This window comes from Pararge aegeria, chromosome 3 (assembly GCF_905163445.1).
Source record: "Pararge aegeria chromosome 3, ilParAegt1.1, whole genome shotgun sequence".
Taxonomy (NCBI): Eukaryota; Metazoa; Arthropoda; class Insecta; order Lepidoptera; family Nymphalidae; genus Pararge; species Pararge aegeria.
In genome coordinates this window covers 3,705,667-3,729,057 of record NC_053182.1, presented here as the reverse complement: position 1 = coordinate 3,729,057, position 23,391 = coordinate 3,705,667, and the positions used below count along the sequence as shown (strand labels likewise).

The 23,391-nt window shown below is 35.8% G+C and overlaps 1 protein-coding gene across 1 annotated transcript; it reads right to left on the bottom strand.

Annotated features, from left to right (window-relative positions):
* Positions 1 to 54: 54 nt before the first annotated feature.
* On the bottom strand, positions 55 to 23,090 carry LOC120636381 (tyrosine-protein phosphatase non-receptor type 23). The gene is made up of 21 exons (XM_039907838.1): positions 22,883 to 23,090; positions 22,595 to 22,797; positions 21,285 to 21,607; positions 20,356 to 20,523; positions 19,603 to 19,889; positions 18,989 to 19,179; positions 16,426 to 16,570; positions 15,683 to 15,914; positions 15,087 to 15,286; positions 14,005 to 14,137; positions 12,254 to 12,421; positions 11,213 to 11,362; positions 9,562 to 9,648; positions 6,973 to 9,477; positions 6,374 to 6,843; positions 6,156 to 6,296; positions 4,687 to 4,815; positions 4,172 to 4,353; positions 2,901 to 3,085; positions 1,370 to 1,492; positions 55 to 513 (listed from the first exon to the last, which is right to left on the bottom strand). The coding sequence occupies exons 1-21, from the start codon at positions 22,967 to 22,969 to the stop codon at positions 278 to 280; spliced, it is 6,345 nt and encodes a 2,114-aa protein (XP_039763772.1). The 5' UTR covers positions 22,970 to 23,090; the 3' UTR covers positions 55 to 277.
* Between the last annotated feature and the right edge of the window lie 301 nt (positions 23,091 to 23,391).

Here is a 23,391-nt window from a genome sequence, read left to right as displayed (position 1 = left end):
ATATCAAAATTTAATAAAACAAATTATTGGTTAATTATTTTTTTTTTGGTTTGGCTATTTATTTGGTTATGCCTTTTTTTTGTAATGCCATATTTATTATCCTTTAATACATTATCCTTTCATTTATATTTTCTTTAAGTACAATTTTTTTATGTTTCACAGATGCCAGGCGAATGTTCAATATTAGGGACGCTTTATCAAACGCTCTTAAACTGGTTTTTTACACGCATATTCCTGACGGTACCTAAGTAGTTTAATTTATATTAAAGATATTTACTTATTTCTTCTTTAAACTCCACAATGGGTCGAGGAAGTTAAGCGGGTCTTTCATATCTCCGCTCTTGAGGCCTGGCGCCTGTCGCATCTCCTCGAACGATTCCCGGGAGAACTTCGTCTTGAGATTGGGTTGGGAACTACCGGGGGTGGTCGCGCCTGCCGGGGAGGGGGTCACTGGGGGGAGGACCGAAGCACCGCTCGCTACGGACACTGCTTCGCCGTTGAACATTGTTGTACCTATGACAGATGATAAATTTAGTACTTTACTACAAATTAGCAATTGACTGCAATCTCACCTTCTGTAAAGTAATGATGCAGTCTACGCAGCAACGTTCTCACCTCTATGGCAGTTATATTAACTCCCTTATCGGTATCAACGCGACATCGTACTGAAACGCTAAATAGCTTGGCGGCACGTCTTTGTCGGTAGGGTGATAACTATGGTAACTAGCCACGGCCGACGCCACCCACCAGACCCATCACAGAGTCAGACCGTGACCTTGGAGCCTACGTTCGAATGCAGGAGACAAAAATTATATCCCCTGACAGGGTATATATTTAACGTGTCCATAATGGTTAAAAAGTTCTAGTAAACTGGTTTTCCGTCAAATTTTCTCTAGTTTATGAAGATCTAATTAATACATAAGTATAGCGGGCAATGGAGTTTGTGGAATTGTTAAAAAAATGTGTACCTATCTTAGGAAAGTACCTCCGGTCATGAAACAATAACACAACGCTGGGAAGAATGTTAAACCTCTACACAGCGTCTTTATTAAATTTTTATACCGCCCGCCCGTAACTGGAATAAAATTTTTTCGCTTGGGGTTTAACTTATGCTCTTGCATGTACGGCGCGTGTCAAAGCGGGTGTTTGGTGCGAGCAGGATGGCGTTGCAGGTGCGAAAAGGACGAAATGATTACTGCGGAACTTCGCCAACGGGTTAAAACTCGGGAACATGGAATAAGAGACGTTTACCCTTGTGCGCCAGTACTCTGACAATTGATAAAGCTGTGAAGGATAAATATTTATCCTTTCCCCGTGGAGACAGTAGTCTCCTGCCCACGCTAGCTGTGAGGAGGTGTTTATAACTTACCGGAACAAAGAACGCCCTGGGCGTAGAACAAGACAGTTCTGTAAGCGTCGGCAAGATACTTAGTGTCTTCTAGCACATTTGTTCGGTGCTTGTACAAATTGACACAGCCCGCGTCCAGCATATCTGTAAAGTGTGAACGGTAAGTGTTTAATAACTTATTACTAAACGTCGTAGAATGTCGCAGGCATGATGACAAAATTTTGAAAAACTGTCTCATGATGTTTGGAAGTTTCTACTATAGCCAAAAAAGATCATGGTTTTGTTGATATAAGTTGCAAATTATATATTTCTTTTAATATTTCCCGCGAAAACGATCGCCGGGTGTCATGGCCGCAATCGTAAAGTGACGTTAATTAGAGTCTCAGTAAGTCCTTGTTCCATAGCTAAAGATTATTGATTTTGGTATTAATAACATAAAACTTAGTATCTGATAGTTTGAAATCACAAAAGTATTTAACATACGCAGAGGTTCAAGCGGTACAAAATAATGTTTATATAGACGTGACGTCATAATTTTGACTTCAGTGTTTCGCCTGTCATGGTGGTTCGTAGATTTTGCATTTTTATTTATTGAAAATAAATACCAATCCTCACTTCGAATATAAATTAAAATAAGTTTTTCATAATACATGAATCGTATATCATTACCAAAATACAATATTTTAGCCATTCTTTGTTACTGTTATCTAATGCCTGACGATAACAGAAGACATGTAAAGCCTATTGAATTATTCCTATCTGTCACTTCAGGGAGAGAGATAGCAATAAAAAAGTGCTGACATCTTGAGGACCAGTACAGAGATGACTAGATAGTTTTAATATAAAATCTCTGAATAACTCCAGCTGGTCTACATTTGCATTCCATTGAGAGTATTATTTCTGTCAGAAGTTGGATAAGGTATAAAGAAAAGGTACACTGTGAGCAGTTCTAAACCTTTGAACTAATTTACTGTTATATCATACTTCATATGTTGTACCACCTACCAAGTTGCCAGCAAGAGATCGCTACATAGCGACAAGGCGCCCCAATTGTACGTTCTGCATTAATGCTATATTTTATTTGTATTTCTGTGATTTTTTTCTGTGTTGTACAATGAAAGTATATTCATTCATTCATTCATACGGTGCATTATGATCCGGCTCATTTAAGAATGCATTCAAAGTCAAAAATATCTTTATGCAAGTAGTCCCATAGGTGGCACTTTTGATGCGTACATAAGAATTACACGGTAGTGAGATGATGGCGATAACCACATTCGGAAACTTAAAACTAAAGCTACGAGGGTTCACAACAAACTTAACCGGGTGTTTTTTTTTGTTATCACCATCTCACAATGTCATTTAAAATTATTAGAAGAGTTGTTGGTTACTGGCTAGAGCAATAATTCACACCCAAGCTTTTTTATCGCTTACGTAGTCCTTTATACTATAATAGGACTTTTCTATAAGCTTACGTTTAATACAACCTTTAAACTTTTTCCAAGATGTCAATGGGTAGTTTATTCTAGAATTGTATGGGAAATATCCTTACCACAAAGGTCCCAGTACCCGGCTCGCACTTGACACATAACTAGCACCAGCAGTGCGAGCACAGAGCTCCGGCCCGCGCCAGCGCCGCACTGTATACACACGCCGCAAAGTTGGTTGCTAAGTCTACCCTCATATGTCACGCTGAGTATCTTGTCTGCGAGTAATACTAAGGGAGGGCATACAATCCTGGAAATTATAAAAGAATATAATGCGATATTTGTCGTGTCTAAAAAAATATGTAGACTCGAATGGAACCCCTGGAACCATAATGCGTTTTTATAACGCACAATGAAATGTGCGATGTTAAATTCAAAATTCATTTATTTCAAGTAGACCTAGTTTATACGCACTGATGTAACTTCAAGTCGGTCTGTTTTAAGTGACTCTACCACCGACTCATTTTACAGTTTTAACAATGTTTAGAATATTTCTATTTTGCGAGTCAAGCAGCCTTGTCGCGAAATTCAATAAATATTCATGATTGCATGTTGGTAACTTCATGATTACAATACCTTTACCTAAGTTTTAAACTTAGGTAAAAACTTAGGTTTCAGGGGTCTAATACTACTTTCGTTACAATATTATTAAAGGTAAGATAAGTCAGATCCTCGCTTTCATAGTACACTATGTATCGTAGTAGCGGCGCCTGCTTCTATACAATGTATCTTTCACAGATTAACGAAAATAATCGAAAGATGTTTAATGTTACTTGAATTCCCTTGTAACTTCTAATTTATTGTTTAGTATTGAGTTGTATAAATAGTAGGAAACAACAAACAAATTTTTAAAGATAATCATGGCTTTAATAAAATAACTCACGAGTTAAAACCGACAATAAGCTTCTAACAGGAAAACTGTATAGGCAAAGAAGACAGTTTAAGGGAAGTTAAACTTTGGTTGTTAATTTTAAGATTTCTTATGGAAATTAACCTTATTTGGATTTTGTCACAATTATTCATTTTAAAGTCTGCATCTTTTGTGGAGGAAACGTGCGTAGAGTACATTGCCAAAGATCTGTTTGGTGTGGAGCACAAAGATTGAAGAAATTATAAATTCCACCATACAAATTCTCCTGCTTTTCGCGGAGTATAGCAAATTAAGCCTAATTTTCATAATATATCATGGAGTTCCGCAAAGTAACGTCTGCTTTTATCCAATAAAGATTTCTTATTCACACGAGTTAAGGTAAGATAATTCACGCCTAAAATATAGGACGACCAATACCATTCCGATCTATGTGAATTAGAAACTTATTTACCAAAATATACTTACTTAGCCGGAAATACGTTGATCTGGTAATGAGTAACCATAGACACGCTTTTGCCTAGTGCTATAGACAACTTTCTTTCAGTCCAGTGTACATTACAGGTGACATCTTCCAAAGTGACCCGAAGACCGTCTGCTAAATCAATAGATTGTCCTTTCGCAGTTGGCCAGTATGCGTTTCCTGACAACTAAAACGTACAATATAAATGTTTACCAAAAAAAATTTAATACCTACAGTTTGTTTAAATTATTTCAGTTGCGAAAATAATTGTATTGGTATTTATTTTCAATTAACATATCTGCAAAATCTAGTGATCCGCCATGACAGGTGAAACGCCGAATTCTTGCAAAAATAATGCCTTTTATTTCGGCATAAATAGGATTTTTTTTTTTAACAGTAGATACTTACCGTTCATCCTAGGGCAGTTTTTCAAAAGTAGTCATCATGCTTTTTGCAACAAAACACTGCTCAAGTATTCAGACGTTATGCCACGCTTGCTAAAAAGATCTTGGATACTTACCTCTATCTCACTGAGTAAGCACACAATGCACGTTATCTTATTTTCCAACATTGCTTTCCAAAAGATTGAGTACTCCTTCTCTTCTGGACATTTCGAGATCACTAGTGGCACGCACCATGACGCTAATTGCTAAAGAATAAAAAACTTTAGTTAGTTACGAAGCGCTTTTTCACTACGAGAAAATAAATACCAGAAATAAAACCATCCACAACAAGTAACGTACATAAATTTATGATATATCCAATAATATTGCACGAGAAAATTGTTTATTGCAACAGAAATCCTTAGCATAAATTTATCTTACATTAGATTGACCTTTGTCTATGTTTAAATAATGTATTAAAAAAATTTATCGTGGTAATCCATTGAAGAATTTCTTCAAGACAAGGCTGCTTGGAAGCCTGCCGGCCCGCTTGCATTTCTCAAAAGATAAAAACAAACTGTATAGTTATATTAGAAAAAAACAACTGACGCGTTACTTAGCTCTTAGGTAGAATCTGCTTTGCGATCCTGTGGTAGTTATTACAAATAGACTTGAAGTTTCAAAAGTGCTTAGAAGTTATAAATATAAGCGTATACTAATAAATGCGAAAGTTTATTTGTTTGTTTGTCCTACAATCATGCAACTACACAACACATTCAAGTTATTTTTAGCATAGTGTGACAATCTTGACGTAGTCTATACTTGTATTCTAAAGAGGAATTTCCGTGTTTGTTCGTACCCTATATAATAGGTTCCGAAAATACTGGACCGATGGTAACTATTTCTTCGCCAAAAGAATGTTAAACTATCACGAAATTCTGTTACTTTTTGTGGTTATAACTTATTTTGAACAAAATTAGAGATCATAAACCAACGTAGCTAGATTTTGCCTATAAAATTCATAACTTGGCGTGCGCTGAGAAAATTATTATTATACATAAAAAACTATGTACTTTATAATTAAAGTACTCATTATTACCTACGAAAATCCGCGAGGTAGTAGTATATCTAACTATCATACTTAAGTTGCAATAGCAGCTTTTGTGTTCTAAAATTTTATTAAATCGCGGGTTGAAACAAAAGTGGGTTATATTAGTATCTCAGTATTCATTCTTATTCAAATAAATAGTATTCAGTAGTACATGAACGGTATTCCTACATAAGAAATATACTTTTTAAACCATTTTAAATGGGCATTTAAATAAAAGCACTTAAAAATATCTGTAGAAATACACTTTAATTGAATGCGACACATTTCCGAATAAACTGTTCCTACGGGATGCTTTAAAAACAACTTAAAACGCGGACAAATGTGCGGGCATCAGCTAGTTTTGTATAGAGATACCTTACAATTTGGTAAAAAAAAATGTAACTCTGGTAAACTAACGGATCTAGAAGGATTTTCCCGGTCCTGGGCATCAGTTGGATTTGCATAAACTAAAACATTGTTCCGTGTCGTGCAAACAGGTGTAAACATAATGGATACCTTATAATAAGAAGCGTTGATATAAGCGTCCGGATCTGATTTCAAGGTAAATCGGGAGTCGTCATAAGGGACAACTTCAGTCACTATGTTTCTGGACGAACGCATTGCAACCTTTTTAGATCGAGTCATGTTTTCTTTAGCCTGAAATATTTTTTTAATGTTTAAGTCGTCCCAAAAGATGGCATCTTGTACCGAAAATATTATATTTACTAACATACCTGCGTGTCTTGGAAACTCTTCCATTTTGAATCTAAAACAGTAAGCCCACTGGGAGTTTTATTAGTCAAAGTCTCAGTCAGTCTATGTAAATTTTTCACCTCTTGCGTAAAACTGTTCATCAAGCTAGGATCAGAAAAGAGATCTCTTTTTGCAGGTCTTTCTATGACTTCTTCTTTAACTATGGGTTTTACTACGGGCTCCAATTTGGGCACTACACTAGGTTTAAAGATTGATTTTTCCGAAATCTGAGGCACTTTTATTTCGGGCATCAAAGGTTTATGCTCAACCTTGAAATCGATACCAGATAGAAGATCGAACGCTGTCGGTTCAGATTTTGGTTCCTCTACTTTGGTCTCAACTGGTTGACTTTCGGGCATTTCTTTTGGAGCAGTTTCTACGGGAGTAGGATGAATTTCAGCCTCAGTTGGCTTAGGAGACTGATCGGCGTCATTTTCCTTCACAGTTGGCACTGGAAAGGAAAAATAAAAATCTCAAAGTTTTGTCAAACATTTATTTCCAATAATTACAATTCTATCTACTGTATTGTTAATCACATACATAAATATAAAATACAATAATATTGCTTACAAATCCTTACCTTGGTTGCTAGTAAATGTCACACTGGTGTCGTGGAGTTGCCCAGATTGCATATACGTAGAACAATTCATGTTGGCACCGTAATTTGTAGTGACTTGAACAGACTGAGACACCATATCATTTGCCTGGTTTGTTACAGTTAGATAGCCATATGGAAGATTATAATAAATTTGTGAATTACTCGTTTCTTCCGGAGGTGCGTTATTGCTTTGTGGATTCTCCGATGGAGATTGCACGGTTTGGCAAGGTCCAGCATTAGTATAGACGCCCGCGGCGTTCCAATTAGGATCTTTTGGCATCGATTGAGTATCAACGTTTTGTTGACCGTAATTTGTGTAAGTGTTTTGTGACCCGTAATTATAATCGTAATTTCCGGAAGTAGCATTGAATGTATATCCAGGATGATTTTGGTAATTATGTCCGTGACCCGTGTTCGATTGATCTGGATACTGCGCACTTGTTGGTTGATAACTTTGATCAGGCATTTGAGCCACAGGCATTGGAGCCACAGGCATTTGAACCATCGGGTTATAAATTTGTCTTCGAATGCCTGTGGATAGCGCTTCTCCAGTTACATGTGACTTAATAGGTTTATCAAGGGCATCCAATTGTGATAAAATGGGATCAATGTACCCTGTAGCTTCATTCGGAAGGCAGTAAGGTTGTCCAGTGCCGAATGCAGTCACGCTTGCAGTAGCCGTAGATGTTATTGTGCTTTCTGCATTTGTATACACATATCCTTGCGATATACTTTCATAAGCACTGGTAAAGGCATACTGCTGGTCCACACCGTATCCCGGAATGTTAGGAATGACACTGGATGAATTAGGAATAGAATTAGGTGCAACTTGCATAGGATTTGAAAAATTTGGCATAACATTTGACATGCCTGAAGTGGGGTTTAATGTGTTTGGTCCAGGCATTTGGACATTTTGTATTGCATTCGGTAAAGACATTGGGGGGTGTTGCATCTGATTGTGGTCTGGTGTAGCGGAAATAGACGTATTTGAAGAATATTGCACTGGATTTTGACCAGAAACATTCTGATGATTTGAAAAACTTGAAGTTTGATTAGTAGGAGTTGAAAAATTCTGCATGCTATTTGGGAAATTGGACATTTGATTAGCAGCTTGAGGATTATATGAGTTCGCAGCTGGATCATTTTGTATCGAAGTTTGCCCATACTGTCCCATTGTATTGGACACATTTTGTACTGAAGTTTGATTAAACTGGGAAGGTGGATTTGAAGTATTTGGCATTGAACTTTGGCCATACTGTGCCATAGGATTCGATACATTTGGAAGCGTGGTTTGGTCACACTGCGCCGGTGGATTCGAGATATTTGCCATAGCTGTTTGGCCATACTGTGCAGTTGGATTGGCCACGTTTGATACGGAAGTTTGTCCATACTGTGCCATTGGATTAGAGACATTTTGCATGGCACTTTGGCCATACTGTGCCGCAGAATTTGAGACATTGGATGGTGAGTTTTGGTCGTATTGCACCGTCGAATTTGGCATGGATGTTTGGACATACTGTGCCATTGGATTTGAAACATTTGGCATCGCAGTTTGACCATACTGTGCCGCAGAATATGAGATATTTGAAGCTGAGTTTTGGTCGTATTGTGCCGTCGAATTTGGCATCGATGTTTGAGCATACTGTGCCATTGGGTGTGACATATTTGGCATCGAATTTTGTACATTCTGTGCCGCAGGATTTGAGACATTTGATGGTGAGTTTTGGTCGTATTGCACCGTCGAATTTGGCATCGAAGTTTGGGCATACTGTGCCATTGGATTCGACACATTCGGATTAGAAGTTTGTCCATATTGTGCTATAGGATCATTATTATATCCAAAATTATTATCTGCAGGCATTGGCGATCCTACAATGTTTGTATTAGAGTTTTGACCAGCATTGCTATATGTTGCCATATTCGGTGTATACGATTGAGGATACTGAACGCTAAATTGTGTTTGGCCGTATTCGCCACCATAGTTGAATGCAGATTCGTTCTTTGGTGCAGATATTTGCATTTGAGCAAAGCTTGCATTGAAATCTTGACTCCCAGGAGTATGTTGTGCCATATTGGCATCAGGTGTGGCTGGCGCCTGATTTGTCATATACGGGTTATTATAGACTGTGTGATTATTAGGATTCGGACTGATATTTGTTTGGTTATCGGGAGCGTAAGGAGTTGAGTTCTGAGAATCTGTCACAGCCGTGGAATTATTATGCGTCGCGGAATAGTAAGGATTGGTGTAAGTTTGAGGATCAGCCATTTGGGAGGAATATTGTGGAGGCGTGTACGAAGTGTAACTATAATTGTCCTCCGGTTTACCGAACTTGTGCATGGCATATGCGTAGTTCGCTTGAGGAGCGTACGGGTCGTTTTCCGTTGGCGCGTACGCTTGTGCATATCGTGCGTATGGGTTCGGTAGATTTTGCATTCCTTGCGGCAATACTACGCCATCAGGTAGGTTGGGCTGTGTTATATCCGTTGCTGAAATAATATATTTAAGAACTCAATACTAATAATAGTGTTTCGAAGTAATAATGAAAAAAATACATAAAGACAGGTTTTTACCTTCGGATCCCACAGGCGTTGGTCTTATCGATGTTGGATATATGGTCTCAGGATAGTAAGCTTCATTAGGCAAATGCTCCATTTGACCTGGAAAAAATGGAATTTATTTGAAGTTACCGTGCTGCATGGTATCGTTCTTTTTTCTATATTTAATCTATCTGTAATCTTTTGTAAAGTTGCTTAGCAATGTTGTTATTTAAAATAAAATTATGGATATTTTTTTACGATTACAACGGTACTAAGTAATAAATCTGTAGATTACGGAGGGATTGAATATTTAAATTTATCCACCAATCAACACTGGGCCAGCGTGGTGGACTACGGCCTTAACCCCTTCTCATTGCTGGAGGAGACCCGTGCCCTGTAGTGGGCCGGTGACGGGTTAATATGAAAGAAAGTTGAATGTTGTTATTTAAAAAAAAAATTATGGATATTTTTTAACAATAACAACGTTACTAAGTAATAAAAGTTTAGATTACGGATAGATTGAATATTAAATATAGCGCAAATCAATATTTTATTTTTATAGTTATCATTGACGGACCAAGCACATCGCCCACCCATAAACAGAACAGCATTTCCAAGGTCATGCAACACAACCTTTAATTTTGGATGATATTTTTGACACCTCACAGACCGGATAAGATTGTGTATATTGTTAATGAATATGTTCGATTATCGATTATTCGTTTCATAGACCTTGGAATTAATAGCTGTATAATCAGCTTATAATTTATGATAGAAAACATTTGATATTTCATTTCTTATTTAATTAAATTATTCCCATCTATGAATTTTACATGCTCGCATATTCATGTTGTAAATATTTTTAAACTTGAAATTACACCTTTTAACAGAATTACAAAATAATATTGAAGGATGCATAAGAATATTTCAAAAGGAATCACCCTATAAAAACATTAAATCACAAGAATCATATTTACTTTTCCATACAAACGAATTCAAAACATTCTAAGTGTTTATTCGTTACTTATGTCAACCCTATTGAAGATAAACGACCGACACGTGCATAGTATCAACGATACGCGACACGTACCTTATAAAGTAACAGGAGTCACATAATTTTAACTGCCTATGCAATGGGGCTGTATCTGATTTTTTTTATAGTAAAAACTATGGCAGTGGTTTAACAAAACCTATTTTTGATAGTTGTAGTTTTGCGTTATGCGTGTCCCGTACTAAGTCGGCGGTAAACATCAATGAAATACGACATTATCTGTTTTATACTTTACAGTAAGAAATACAAAACTTGAGGGCGTGAACCTGCCAAAATTATCATCAAATTCAATCATTAGACAAAAAGTTTAAATATTAATTTTTTTTTAGTGAAATTACTTATAAATCATGAACTTTTGTTCGCTAAACTAATATCTTTAATTGCATTGGACTATTGTACAAAGTCAAAATCTTCCGAATAAATTTTCTGGTAATACTGGTGGCATACTGGTAAATTTGGATTACGAAAGCACGACCAAAGTTCGGTACTATATTTTAATTTTCGAAAAAAAGCTAATAACGTTACGTGCTTATTTTACCCAATGCGTTTAAATGCTTACAAAAAACTACTTCTTCATTAAATATTTATCTCTAAACCCAGCCTGAGTTATGTGTATTAAAAAAAAGTAAATACCTTGTTGCGGTGGTGTGTTCCTGGGCATAGTCCTGCTCTTCATGTAGGGCAGATAATCTTTTAATTTCAATCCAGTTCCAGTAGGCATAGTTGCCGGAGCCGCCTCAATGGGTTTTGTCGTTGCCGATGTGACTGGGGCTGCTTGGGGAGCTTGAAAATAGAAAGCTTCCAGTTAGGGACATAAGCAAATCTACATAACGGTAACACAATTTTTGGACGGCCGAGTGACGCAGTAGGTTTGATTCCCACAACTGGAAAATTTTTGTGTGATGAACATGAATGTTTTTCAGTGTCTGGGTGTTTACGTGCATATTATAAGTAAATATGTGTATTATATTCATAAAAAAATATTCATCAGCTATCATTAGTACCACAATTTTTATTTTTTTATTTATTTTACAATAATACGTTATAGTTGTTTTATAAATCAACGGGTAAATAGTTAAAGAATTGATTAACTATAATATTTGCCATATATTTTATTTAAATTAATAGTAAAAGTTTCAAAAAAATAAAGAACTTCCGAAGAAAAAAACTAGAAGAATCCCCTTTAAAAGGTGAAAAAAAAGGTGTGTGTAACGCGTTAGAAGTTATATTTCTTTGGCGTAACAAGTTTAAAAAAAAAATTCAAAAACTTTATCTCATGCATTATTCTACGTTTGTTGAGAAAACGACTCTAACAGTAGAAAAAAGGTATATAATACATTAAAAGTTTTATTATAACGCATTATCTAGTTAAAACTGAAATGTCGACTATAGGGTGTAACTTCTGGGTGTCGGTTTTTCGTGACGATGTGCACGCGCATCGTAAAAAGTGTGCTAGCGGACGATGTATTTCCCTCTTACTACGTTTCGCGACTACCTTCATCCTGTTAAAATCGTGTAACCATTTGCGCGTGCATTTCGTTACATCGTATAATTTCACTCCCATAATTTTTCCCTAACGCCGCTAAAGAAGTATAACTTGAAAAAGTCCGGGATAGCTATCTTTTAAGGTTGACTTAGTCGCGTGGGACCGCTAGTACAGAATAAAGTGCTTACCCTTCTGAGTGGCCATGACTTGGGCTCGCTCCTCGCACTGCACCTGACAGACACTCCGCACGCGAGTCAGGAGGCCGCTGACATTGTGCGACAGCTTCCGATAGAACTCCAAACCCTTCTGAGACTTGCCCAGCAATTCCGCGTGCGTGTCGTACGAAGTTATCAAGGCTGCAAAAAAAATATTTTTTTACACGCTTTTTATTAGCTTCACCTGTATGTTTATTTGTATGTTGGTGACAAGTTTCTTCGGACTTGATTTTGACCCTCTTCAAACGATTCTGAATTCGTTCAAACTTTGTAAACTAGGCCAACTAGAAATAAATGAATTTTGAATTTGAATTTGTAGATATATTCAGGACAATACACTAATTTGATAAGATTATTCCATTTTTCAATTTGCAAAATAAGATTACTGTTAATTTATATAATTTTCATCTATAGACGATGAGGCAGGAATAATGTTAATTTTAATTTCCATTATCTTTAGCGGATTTCTCTCGTATTAAAAAAAAAAAAAAATGGGTTATCGATTAATTTTGCTCTAATAAGAATAATAGTTTAAGAAAAACTAAAACACACGCTTTTATAAATAAACTAAACTAAAATGTAGAAATTATTTAATACCAAGCGTGTTTATAAGTTTTTATCAACTATAAATTTATTTATTATTGAAAGAAGAAATAGACTCATATCAGCTGAGTAAATTTAAAAAAAAAAAAGTTGAATTTTCTCTTATCTGGTCTGTTTGGAAGCTTCGGCCGTGGCTATTTACCACACTACCGACAAAGACGTGACTATACGTGAATCTATATTTTCCATAAAGTGAGATTAATATTAAGTGCTAGTCCAACCATTAAAGTATAAAAAAATTAAAACTTCGAAATCCGAACTCTAGGATCTTCCTTTTGATTAGTGTTCTGATATTTTAATACATTTAATTCAAAATTGACAAAATGAAATCCCTTTCACTTTTTTAATAGTAAAATTCCCAGTACGATTCTCTAACCAGTTTTAAAGTCAAGTGTTCATAAAAACAGCCAAAGTGGTGATAGCTCAGTGGTTAGGCCTTCGACCTCATCGGGGAGCCGAGTTCCAATCCCAGCACGCACCTCTAACTATTCCGAGTTATGTGCTTTTCAAGTAATTAAACTATCACTTGCTTCAACGGTGAAGAAAAGCATTTATTTATTTAATTAAAATTTTATTACAGTGTCATAAAAATGACATAAATATTATATTTTTAAATATATAGGATCTCAATCTATTACATAAAACAGGGTTAAATCTGTTAGGGCGCTGTAACCAGATTGAGAGTCGGACTTATTATTGTCTTTATTGAATATTTATTTATTTATTTAACTCTTTAATTGCATAAATAAAAACAGAAACATGAAGAACGAAGTAGAATGCAATAGGCGGCCTTATCGCTTAATAGCGATCTCTGAGAATATTCTCATTTAGAAAGTCGTTTATTTTATAATAAGCTTTCTCTAGTTGTCTGTCTGGTTTTAGAATTTTGTAAATATGTTTATACTTTCGTTTTCTTTTATAAATTCCGGGATTTTGTTGGTCATTTTTGTGCACATTGGGTTGGGCCAGTGCTGTGTATTTTTTTAGATGGCGGTAGTACCAAGTTGTGTGAAAATCGTGAGAAAACCTGCCAGTATTCCATAATTTTCTCTGGGCCAGCGTGTTTATGCCGTAGCCCACTACGGCATAAAACCTTCTCATTATAAAGCTACGTAACCTACCGTTAATAAGGCCGTCCCGTTTCCTCAATACATCTGACAGCAATCGTCGAGAATCCCCATACGAAGCGTAGAGTGACGTCAACTTGTTTATGATGTTCTCTTGGGCAGCCAAATTCTGCTCAATAATTTTCACCTGCAAATATCACCACATATCAAAGCCATGATCAAAAACGCCATTTTTCATATAATATAATTACAAAAAAATTTAGTTTTGTGATTTATAGAAAACTAGCTGCCCCGGCGAACTTCGTACCGCAGATAATTTTTTTTTTTTTTATGAATGTTATATTTTAATACTTATCCTCTTAGACCAAACTAAGAGGAATCCAAAAATCAAATATCATAAAAATTGGTCCAGCCGTTCTTGAGTTATAAATGGTGTAACTAACACAACTTTATTTTATATATATATATATATATATAGATTAATACTTTATTTATACGGAAGCGGTGATAGCGCATTGGGTAGAAGTTCGACTTCAATTTCCGGGGGCCGAGTTCGAATCCCAGCGTTTTAAGTAATTAAAATATCACTTGCTTCAACGGTGACGGAAAACATCGTGAGGAAACCTGCATTGAGAAATTTACATAATGTTGTCATGTGCGTGGAGTCCACCAATCCGTACTAGGCCAGCGTGGTGGACTACGACCTTAACCCTTTCTCATTGTAGGAGGAGACCCACGCTCTGTAGTGGGGCGGTAATCGGTTGATGTCAGTGGCGTGCACAGGGTTTTTGTCCAGGGTATGCATAAAGAAGGAAGATGCAGTCAAATAGAAAAATCCTTCGCATTTTGAGTCATACAAATTTTTTTTGGGTAGGCAGTGCTTTTGTGCGTGTATGAAGCGCACACATCTGGTTGATGCGATGAATCTACTAAGGCAAGGAAGAACGCTCACTCAGCGGGCAGTGGGGACAGTTATGCTTGGAGTGTCGCTACGTTGATCTAATCAAGAATGAGAATGAGGAAAAGTTAGAGGTGCGTGCTGGGATTCGAACTCGGGCCCCCGAAAGTTAAGTCCTACACACTGGGCTATCACAGCTTCACATTGACAGATTAGAGAACTTATTTATATCACTCACAGTAGGCGTGTGCTTCTCAATCTCCTGCTTGAAGATGTCTTCGGCTGGCTCGTTGCTGCGTGCAAGCAGCTGTGCGGTGACGTCATCGTCCGCCAGCGCAGTGCGTAACTGCTGCACCAGTGAGTCCCGTTGCTTTTGCATTTCACGCGCCTTCCCTACCACGCGACGCATTTCTTTCATTGTGTCGCGATCCAGGCCTTCTGTTGACAAATATTGGCAAACTTAGACGAGTAATTATAAATTACACAATACAGATTCTCCTGCTGTTCGCGGAGTATAGCAAATTAAGCTTAAATTTCATAATTTTCATTTAAAGAATATGTTAAAACACATTTAGTACAGCGAGATTACTATACAATTGATTAACTTCTTAATGACAAGGTTGCTTGGAAGCTTCCGGCTCCGCTTCAATCTCTCACAAGATAGAAAAAAATATTGCAAATGTTGATGTTCGAAAAGAGCAACTCTGCCTTCCGAACCGGTGGTAGAGTCACCACAAACCGACATACTTGGCGTTTCAAAAGTGCTTATATTAGGCCTACTTGAAATAAATTAATTTTGAATTTAAATTAATTAATTCTGAAATACAAACTCACCAATATTTTCGATGCTCGGTATCTTAGTCTGCAAAACCTCCAGCGGTTGTGACAGCAGTCTCAAGTTCGTTATATGTAACGTCATTGCCTTATGCAGCACTTGGTTGCTCTCATTCGTCCTTGAGTGAGCTTCTTGGTACTTGTGGTATTCCCGAGATATTTCGGTCTGCACGATCGATGGCGGCCGTGGCCCCATTTGTTTTTGATAATCCTTCTCTTTCAACGTCTCCTCCTTTTGATAGACAAAATTAACTTGGGATTATCAGCTAGCTAGTTTTAAAAACTTCACAAAATAAATTAATAGTTAAAGTAAAAAAATATCCCGCTTGGTGCAAAAAATCAAACTAATTTCTACACTTTAGTTATTATTTACAAAATCGTGATTTTTAGTTTTTCTAAAACAACTAGTTTTATTATAGCAAAATTAATCGGTTAACTATTCAGCATCAAATTTGTTAGTATTAAAAAAAAAAGGCTAAAGATTGGTAAGTAGGAAATTAAAATTAACATAACTCCTGGTGTAGATGAAAATTACATAAATTAACAAAAAAATCTTATTTTGCACATTGAAAGATGTAATAATCTTATCAAATTAGTGTATTGTCATCGGTTCTCGATATATCTACAAAGTCGGAGCGAAATCAGAACGTTTGAAGAGGGTCAAAATAAAGTCCAAAAGAGTCGGTTACAAACATACATACAGGTGAAGCTAATATGAAGTGTGTAAAAAGCAAGTAACAAACCTGAATGAGCGATTTAATTTCTTCTAAGGAATGTTCTACGTCACTGATTATTTCCGCGAGGCTATTCATGGAGTCCACGAGATTCTGTATAATGTCTGCTTTAGCGTTCATCGCAGCACACCTGTCCACTATCTCCTGGGGAATCCTGTGGGAAGCAAAGATAACTTGTTTATGAGAGGATTTATTTTATATTATTTATTTATTTATTTAAATAATTATTATTTATTTATTTTATATGTTTGGTATTTGAAGCAGCCAGCTTCGCTCTCATCTCCCGCAAGATAGAAAAATGCTCAAAAAAAAAAAACAAAATTCAAATAAAACATTGTAGGGATACATGTTTAGTCATAATATATGACATGCAAATCTTAATTTAAACAAATTAATTTATGTAATGACTAAAAAAAACATCAAAATAATCAAAATAGTCGGCTGAATATAATAATTTTACTGTATGGAATAATAAATTTATAAACATGGAATGTTGCTCGTAAATTATTATGATGATGTTGGAAAAGAGCAACTACTGAGTTTCTAGCCGGCTCTTCTCGGTAGAATCTGCTTTCCAAACCGGTAGCAGAGTCACTACAAACATACATACTTGAAATTTCAAAAGTGCTTATAAAGTTGGCCTACTTGTAGTAAATGAATTATGAATTCTGACCCCAAAAATAAAGCGGATACGTCCTTATTTCGATTACCCTGATGCGAGGAACTTCTCCGAAAGGGTTAATCCGGAATTATATCACGCGGAATGCGGATACTCCTTAAGGGAAAGTGACTGACTCTGCGATATTAAGGGCATTACAATCTTACCCCTTTTCAACAGAAAGTCGTCATCATCATCATGTCAACCTCCATCAGTTATCACCATCAATAAGATTATAGTCGTAAAAAAGTAATAGGCCCGTTTTGACATTTGTTATCGCGACGTAACTAGTTATGGAACCATAAGACTCGGTACTCGATACTCACGATAAATCAATTCAAGTTTGTATCAGTACTTGTTCGATATGATTATGTATTGTAAAGTGTTCGTTCGTTCAAAGTATTCCTTTAACTTCACAACCAATTCGCGTGACTGGCTGTTGATTATACGTCCACTTTTCAACATGTTGAAACAGAGTTCGTACTATATAACAACAAACACAAAAATCCAGTCAAATCACTATGTTTAAATCAATGTCCAAAGTAGAAGAGCCAAAGTTAACGTAATAGTAAACAATATATATCAAACTTAAACGAGCGCACAGTCAACTTTACAAGATGGGGAACGAAAAACTGCGCAGTGCGCGCGGGGACTCTTCAGTCATGTGCCGCTTGGTCAGATACATCAACTCAGACTCATTATTTAGAACCCAATGTCGTCAATTCAAAATTTTATTTGCGGCAAAATACCAAGCTCATTCTTTGCAGTAAAGATTACTACACAATATTTAATTTCGATATTCAGTAAAATAAATGGTTACAACTCTAGAATTAAAAAAAAGACTGAGAACGTAACTGTTTTCGAAACGTTTCGCAACAATTATAAATTGCATGCTACTATAAAGTAAGCGCAAAAAGAATACTCGCGATATATTCTTTCATATTATTTAACGTCCCAAAAAAATTTACGTATTTTTTAAAACACTGTATGTAATTGATTTTTATTTTATGGTTTCTTTCAGTTTTGTTCCAAGTTACTTTCTATGGTCTTGCACAAATGTCAAAACGGGCCTATTACATTTTTACGACTATAGTGTAACATGTTAAATGTATAAACGCTTCATAAGTGCCTGTGATAAGGTCTACATGAATAAAACATTTTTGAATTTCAATTTGAACCCACTACCGGCCCACAACAGGGCACGGGCCTCCTCGCACAAATAACCTTTCAAATCCAGTTCAGATTCCACCAAAAATAACCTTCCGAAAGAAGTTAAACGGTAAAAAAAAAAAAATACAACCAATACAGCCAAAACAAATACAAAAAGTCTGTCTTCAAGTTCAAGGACGAAATGTTGTTCAGTGATAGCCTAGAGGGTAAAGACTCTTGCTTCACTTTCGGGGGTGCACTTCTAAGTTTTGTGCCTCTAATATAATGTGCATTTTAGACATTTAAATACCACTTGCTTTAACGGTGAAGGAAAACATCGTGTGGAACTTAGTTGAAACCTTTGTTAATATAATAACTGTTTATTCAACAATCAAAAGTTTCTAAACAGTTTCAACTGCTCATTCATTTGTCAACAATGATCGACTCATTTTAAAAGGCTGTTGTGCTAACCCATTTAACTGACTGTAGAAAAACATGATAATGGTAACATCTTTGTTTTTTGATACTAAGAATAAGTACCAGACCAGTGAAGTTTAAGTTTAATGACATTATCTCCGATAAGAAATAAGATATCGTTTCATCGTCACCTCCCATACCAGTTAAATTAAAATGGTTAGGGTAGGCAATACTTTCGGGCATGTATGGAGTGCACGCCATTGTAAGACTAGCGGTATTTCGCGACAGAAAAACAATTTCCCACTAATGAATTCCAGTGTATGAGCCAATTTTAATTAATAAACTTACTTTTGATCAGATTCCAAAACATCCAACTGGTCCAGCTGCAGGGAAGACATGAATTCGGTCAACTCGGTGTTTTTGGACTCTGTCTGACCGACCACGTGTCGTAGCAATTTAGCTTTCTCCTCCGAATACAAAGAGGAAGCTTCGTGAGCACCCATGGGTACCAAGCGCCCGAAGATATCAGCACCGGACACCTGAACGAAAACTATAATGAAGTTTCAAAGCTTTTGACATAATATGCATTCAACTTTATTCAAATCTGTCATTCATCTGTGAAAAGATCTGTTCAGCATTGCGGAAATAACTAAATCTTTGTCCATAGTACAATCATAATCAAAATGGAATCAAATTAAAATTTTGTGAAACACTGCATTGGAATTACACTAGAAAAGACAACATTGGTCTCCCCAAAAAGCCTAAAAAATCTATAGTTCTTGTTATATATTATATGTGCTTTTTATATGAGCTTGAATACTAGAAACAATTGCATAAAAAAAATGGGAGTATACAAATAAACTGTTGTGCAGCAGTGGACAGTTCAGATGTAAAGGATGTTTATATTGGAATCCCTAGTTTTATTCAAATGCAACAATGGAAAAATAACAAATAGTTCTTACTTCTGGATCATTAAAGTTGATAGCCACAGCACTGACCAGACAGACAGGCTTAAGATCAGACAGCATATCCTTCTCTGGAACTTCCTCATGATAGATAAACTCATTCTCATTCTTAGCCGCCTTCCGTTTTCCTTCCACCACATCATTCGTGAAAGTTAGAGCTTCCTGTGTAACTTGCAATGGTTCTATATATTTTGCAAGTTTTCTTGCTTCGGCTAGTTTGTCTATAGCTTGTTGGTAGAAAGCAACTCTTTCGCCCATCTTCTGTTGTTCCTCTGCATTGATACCTGACAAAAATTCAAATAAAAATTCGTCCATAAATTACGTGAGGTGTTTTCTTTAATTTTCTGTTACTCCCTCCCCCTGGTGAGATGTTTGAGATTTTATTCAACCCCCTCTCTATCCCCCAATCTCACGTGAGATTTTCAAAATGTGGGTTTCTTACGTTAACACGTTGGACTGTTATTGTAAAAAGACCAATGAACGAGACCCCCCTCTCTCCAATGTAAGATTAGATGAGATTTCACTCAACCCCTTTCCCCACTTAAACATCTCACGTATTTTATGAACGCCCCCCTACTTGAAATAGATGAATTTTGATTTTTTTTTTTATATTTTTTATTCAACTACAAGTTAGCCCTTCACAACAGAACACTAAATTGCTAAGCGGCAGGTCTTTGTTGGTAGGGTGGTAAGGAACTCTGTAAACTAGGCAAAATAATTAGTTTTTTTAAAGATTATGTATCTTCTCACCTTGATACAAACAAACGATGCAGCCAATATAAGACATTTTGAATGATAGATAACGATGCCAGAAGTTGTAGGACTTAGTGCCAACAATATCATGAATGTGACTTCCGGAAGGTCCAAGATGTGCCAGGGAGTTCTTGTAAAAATAGAGCACTTGAGTAGCTACAGCACCTAAGAAAACAAATAAATGTAATCCTTTGGTACTCTTTTGATGTATTTGTAATTTACAAGTAAGTCAGTCATAACTTATACTGCTTATTCATCAGCTAATAAGCAAGCCTTTATCAGCTTTATCAAATCCAAAAGTATGAAGTAAGTTTTTTACACTGGCTAGTTTTGAAATCTTTGTGACAAATAAACAATACATTACATAATATTACCATTATGAAAAAACAGAATATCGAAATACTAAGTGTTAAGTGCTAGTACACCTGAGTCCTCTTGCATACACTATGGATCAATATAATTCAGGCATAACAAAGTCATTATAATTTGGAATAACTATACTACATAAAATTTCTTATGGCCTTTTTTTCAATTTCTTCATTTTCAATTTTTAACTAACCTGTATCATTATTAGGTTTAATTTGGCAAATGAAGTTCATGAACGCTTCTTAAGTGCCTGTGATAAGGCCAACATGAATAAAGAAAATTTTAAATTTATTACCTCACAATCTAAATCAAAATATCTTTTTCATAGAACCTATACCTATTTACTTTCAGTTATTTGCAGATGAAGAATAAATGATGAACTGCTATATTGAGTTGGTCATAAAATCTAGTTAAAATATTTACAACTATTATTGGTACACATATTTAAAACATTTGTATTACAAGTAGTATTACAACATACAACGAACCTGCCATAATTATAATCTGTCGAGAAACAAATATCAAAAAAGATAATGTATTATATAAGTTGTAATACAAACCAATAACACTAGGTTTTCTTGTATCCTGTATACTTTTGTCAAGAATACATTCCTGCGCTTGTGCAAAACATATTTCTTGAAGTAATTGTATTATGTCAGGAGAAAGGTCAGCAACCAATGGTGTGGGGTTTTGTTCTCTATGGAATTGGAAGGCCCAGGCTGCATACTGATAATGCTGACAAGCAGCTTTTAAACTGTCAGCAGTAGTACGAGGCTCAGCTGCACCTAGCTGGGTGTGGAACGCCCCAATATTGTAGAGAACGCATGCCATTTCATATTTTATATCTGTCTGAGAGAAACCCAAGTTGGCATAGAGGTCTTTCCTGAAAAACAACATCCTAGTTAGTCTGGAACTATGTTGCTAATCTTATTTAACACAAGGTCAGGATCACAAAGCCTTGGGTTTAATTTCCAGGTTTTTATTGGAGTATATCCAGTACCAGCCTGGAATTAGGAAATTCTCAATATCCAGCCCTATCCTTCTCAACAGTGTTTAGGCAGCCGCCAAAGACTTTTTCTATTTTTCTATCTATATAATGGTTAGTAGAATAAAAAATCAAGTTATAACAAATGTAACAAAAAGAGATTTTTTTTCATAGATTTATGTAGTATTATTTTTATTGTTATAACCAATGTTTAAACTAAAAAGTAAAGTTATTCCATAAATTGTTCATAAATAAATATTTTAATAGACATCTTGTAATTCATTTTAGTCTAAAATGCAAAAGATCCACTGTTCAATCAACAATGTTATTCATTATTATCAAAATTAAGCTTAATTTGCTATACTCCGCGAAAAGCAGGAGAATCTGTGTGGTGTAATTTATAATTTCTTCAATCCTTATACCCCACACCAAACAGATCTTCGGCAATATACCCTCTACGCACGTTTCGCTCCGAAACCGGAGCATCATCAGGAGATGTTGACTTTACAATGAATAATTGTTAATCTTAACAATTATTCATTTTAAAGGTTTCGGAGCGAAACGTGCGTAGAGGGTATATTGCCGAAGATCTGTTTGGTGTGGGGTATAAGGATTGAAGAAATTATAAATTACACCACACAGATTCTCCAGCTTTTCGCGGAGTATAGCAAATTAAGCTTAATTTTGATAATATATCATGGATTTCCGCAAAGTAACGCCTGCTTCTATCCAATATGTTATTCATTGACAAATCTTAAAGAAATATAATCCTATACATCATTGATAAATGGAAAAATAATTTAGTCATTTCTGAACACTAAGATATAATCACCCTTGTTTGTTGATACAAAAATCAATACATGCTAATTAAATTAAAGCTCTCACCATGCAAAGGTGCACGCAGCGGGTGCGCCTCTGGTCATCGGAAACCGGCTCTGCATCGCACGAAGTTGGCAGAAGTATCTAACTAGAGCGCTCAGGCCTGCCGCATCAATAGTAGGTCTTACGGCGGCCGATCGCAGGCCTTCCAATTGGTGTATCTCATTGTTGTAGCTATCAGGATCCTCTTTGTACGCCTCCGAGATATACTGGGAAGATAGATAGATAGATAAAGTTTAGCACACAAAGGGAACGGAAAAACTCGCTATCAATGAGATAAACTGTGTCAATTACCTGTTTTAGTTTTGGACCGAAATGCGTATTTTCCGTGCACACTTTCAACTCGAAACTAATTAATGGCAATTTTGGTACTGCTTCCATGTTTTGTGTATATTTTTTAATTCTCAACAACTGCTGATAAAATTAATTTCATCACAAACTAGTTATATTTCTGCATTTTTGTTTGGCTGATTAGGTATTTCAGTATTTGTCACTTTGTCATCTGAGAAATTCTGCTATGCCTATTGATAATTCTTCAGATAATTAAAAATTCCTCCAAGCTCTTTGGTTTACCAATAAATAGTTTGTAAAATGTGAACTATACTTATATTTCGGATGTTTGTATACTCTATGAATGAAATACATGAATCTATTCGATGTGCCTTCGATACAAATAATTTTAGTGCTGTATATTCGACTAAGCTTAGAAATGCTAGAACCAGGAGCCAATTTATAAATTAATTGTCTATGCCCTTATCATTTGGGATTATTTTGATTTTTGACTTAAGTTAAATTTTACTTCA

Excerpts from the sequence above, each read along its gene's own strand:
- LOC120636381 (XM_039907838.1), bottom strand. The coding sequence starts at position 22,969 with ATGGAAGCAGTACCAAAATTGCCATTAATTAGTTTCGAGTTGAAAGTG. Across the intron at positions 12,422-14,004 it reads ACGGGACGGCCTTATTAACG|CCTTGATAACTTCGTACGAC; the intron begins GTAGGTTACGTA and ends TTTTTTTTGCAG. Across the intron at positions 3,086-4,171 it reads ATCAACGTATTTCCGGCTAA|GATTGTATGCCCTCCCTTAG; the intron begins GTAAGTATATTT and ends TATAATTTCCAG.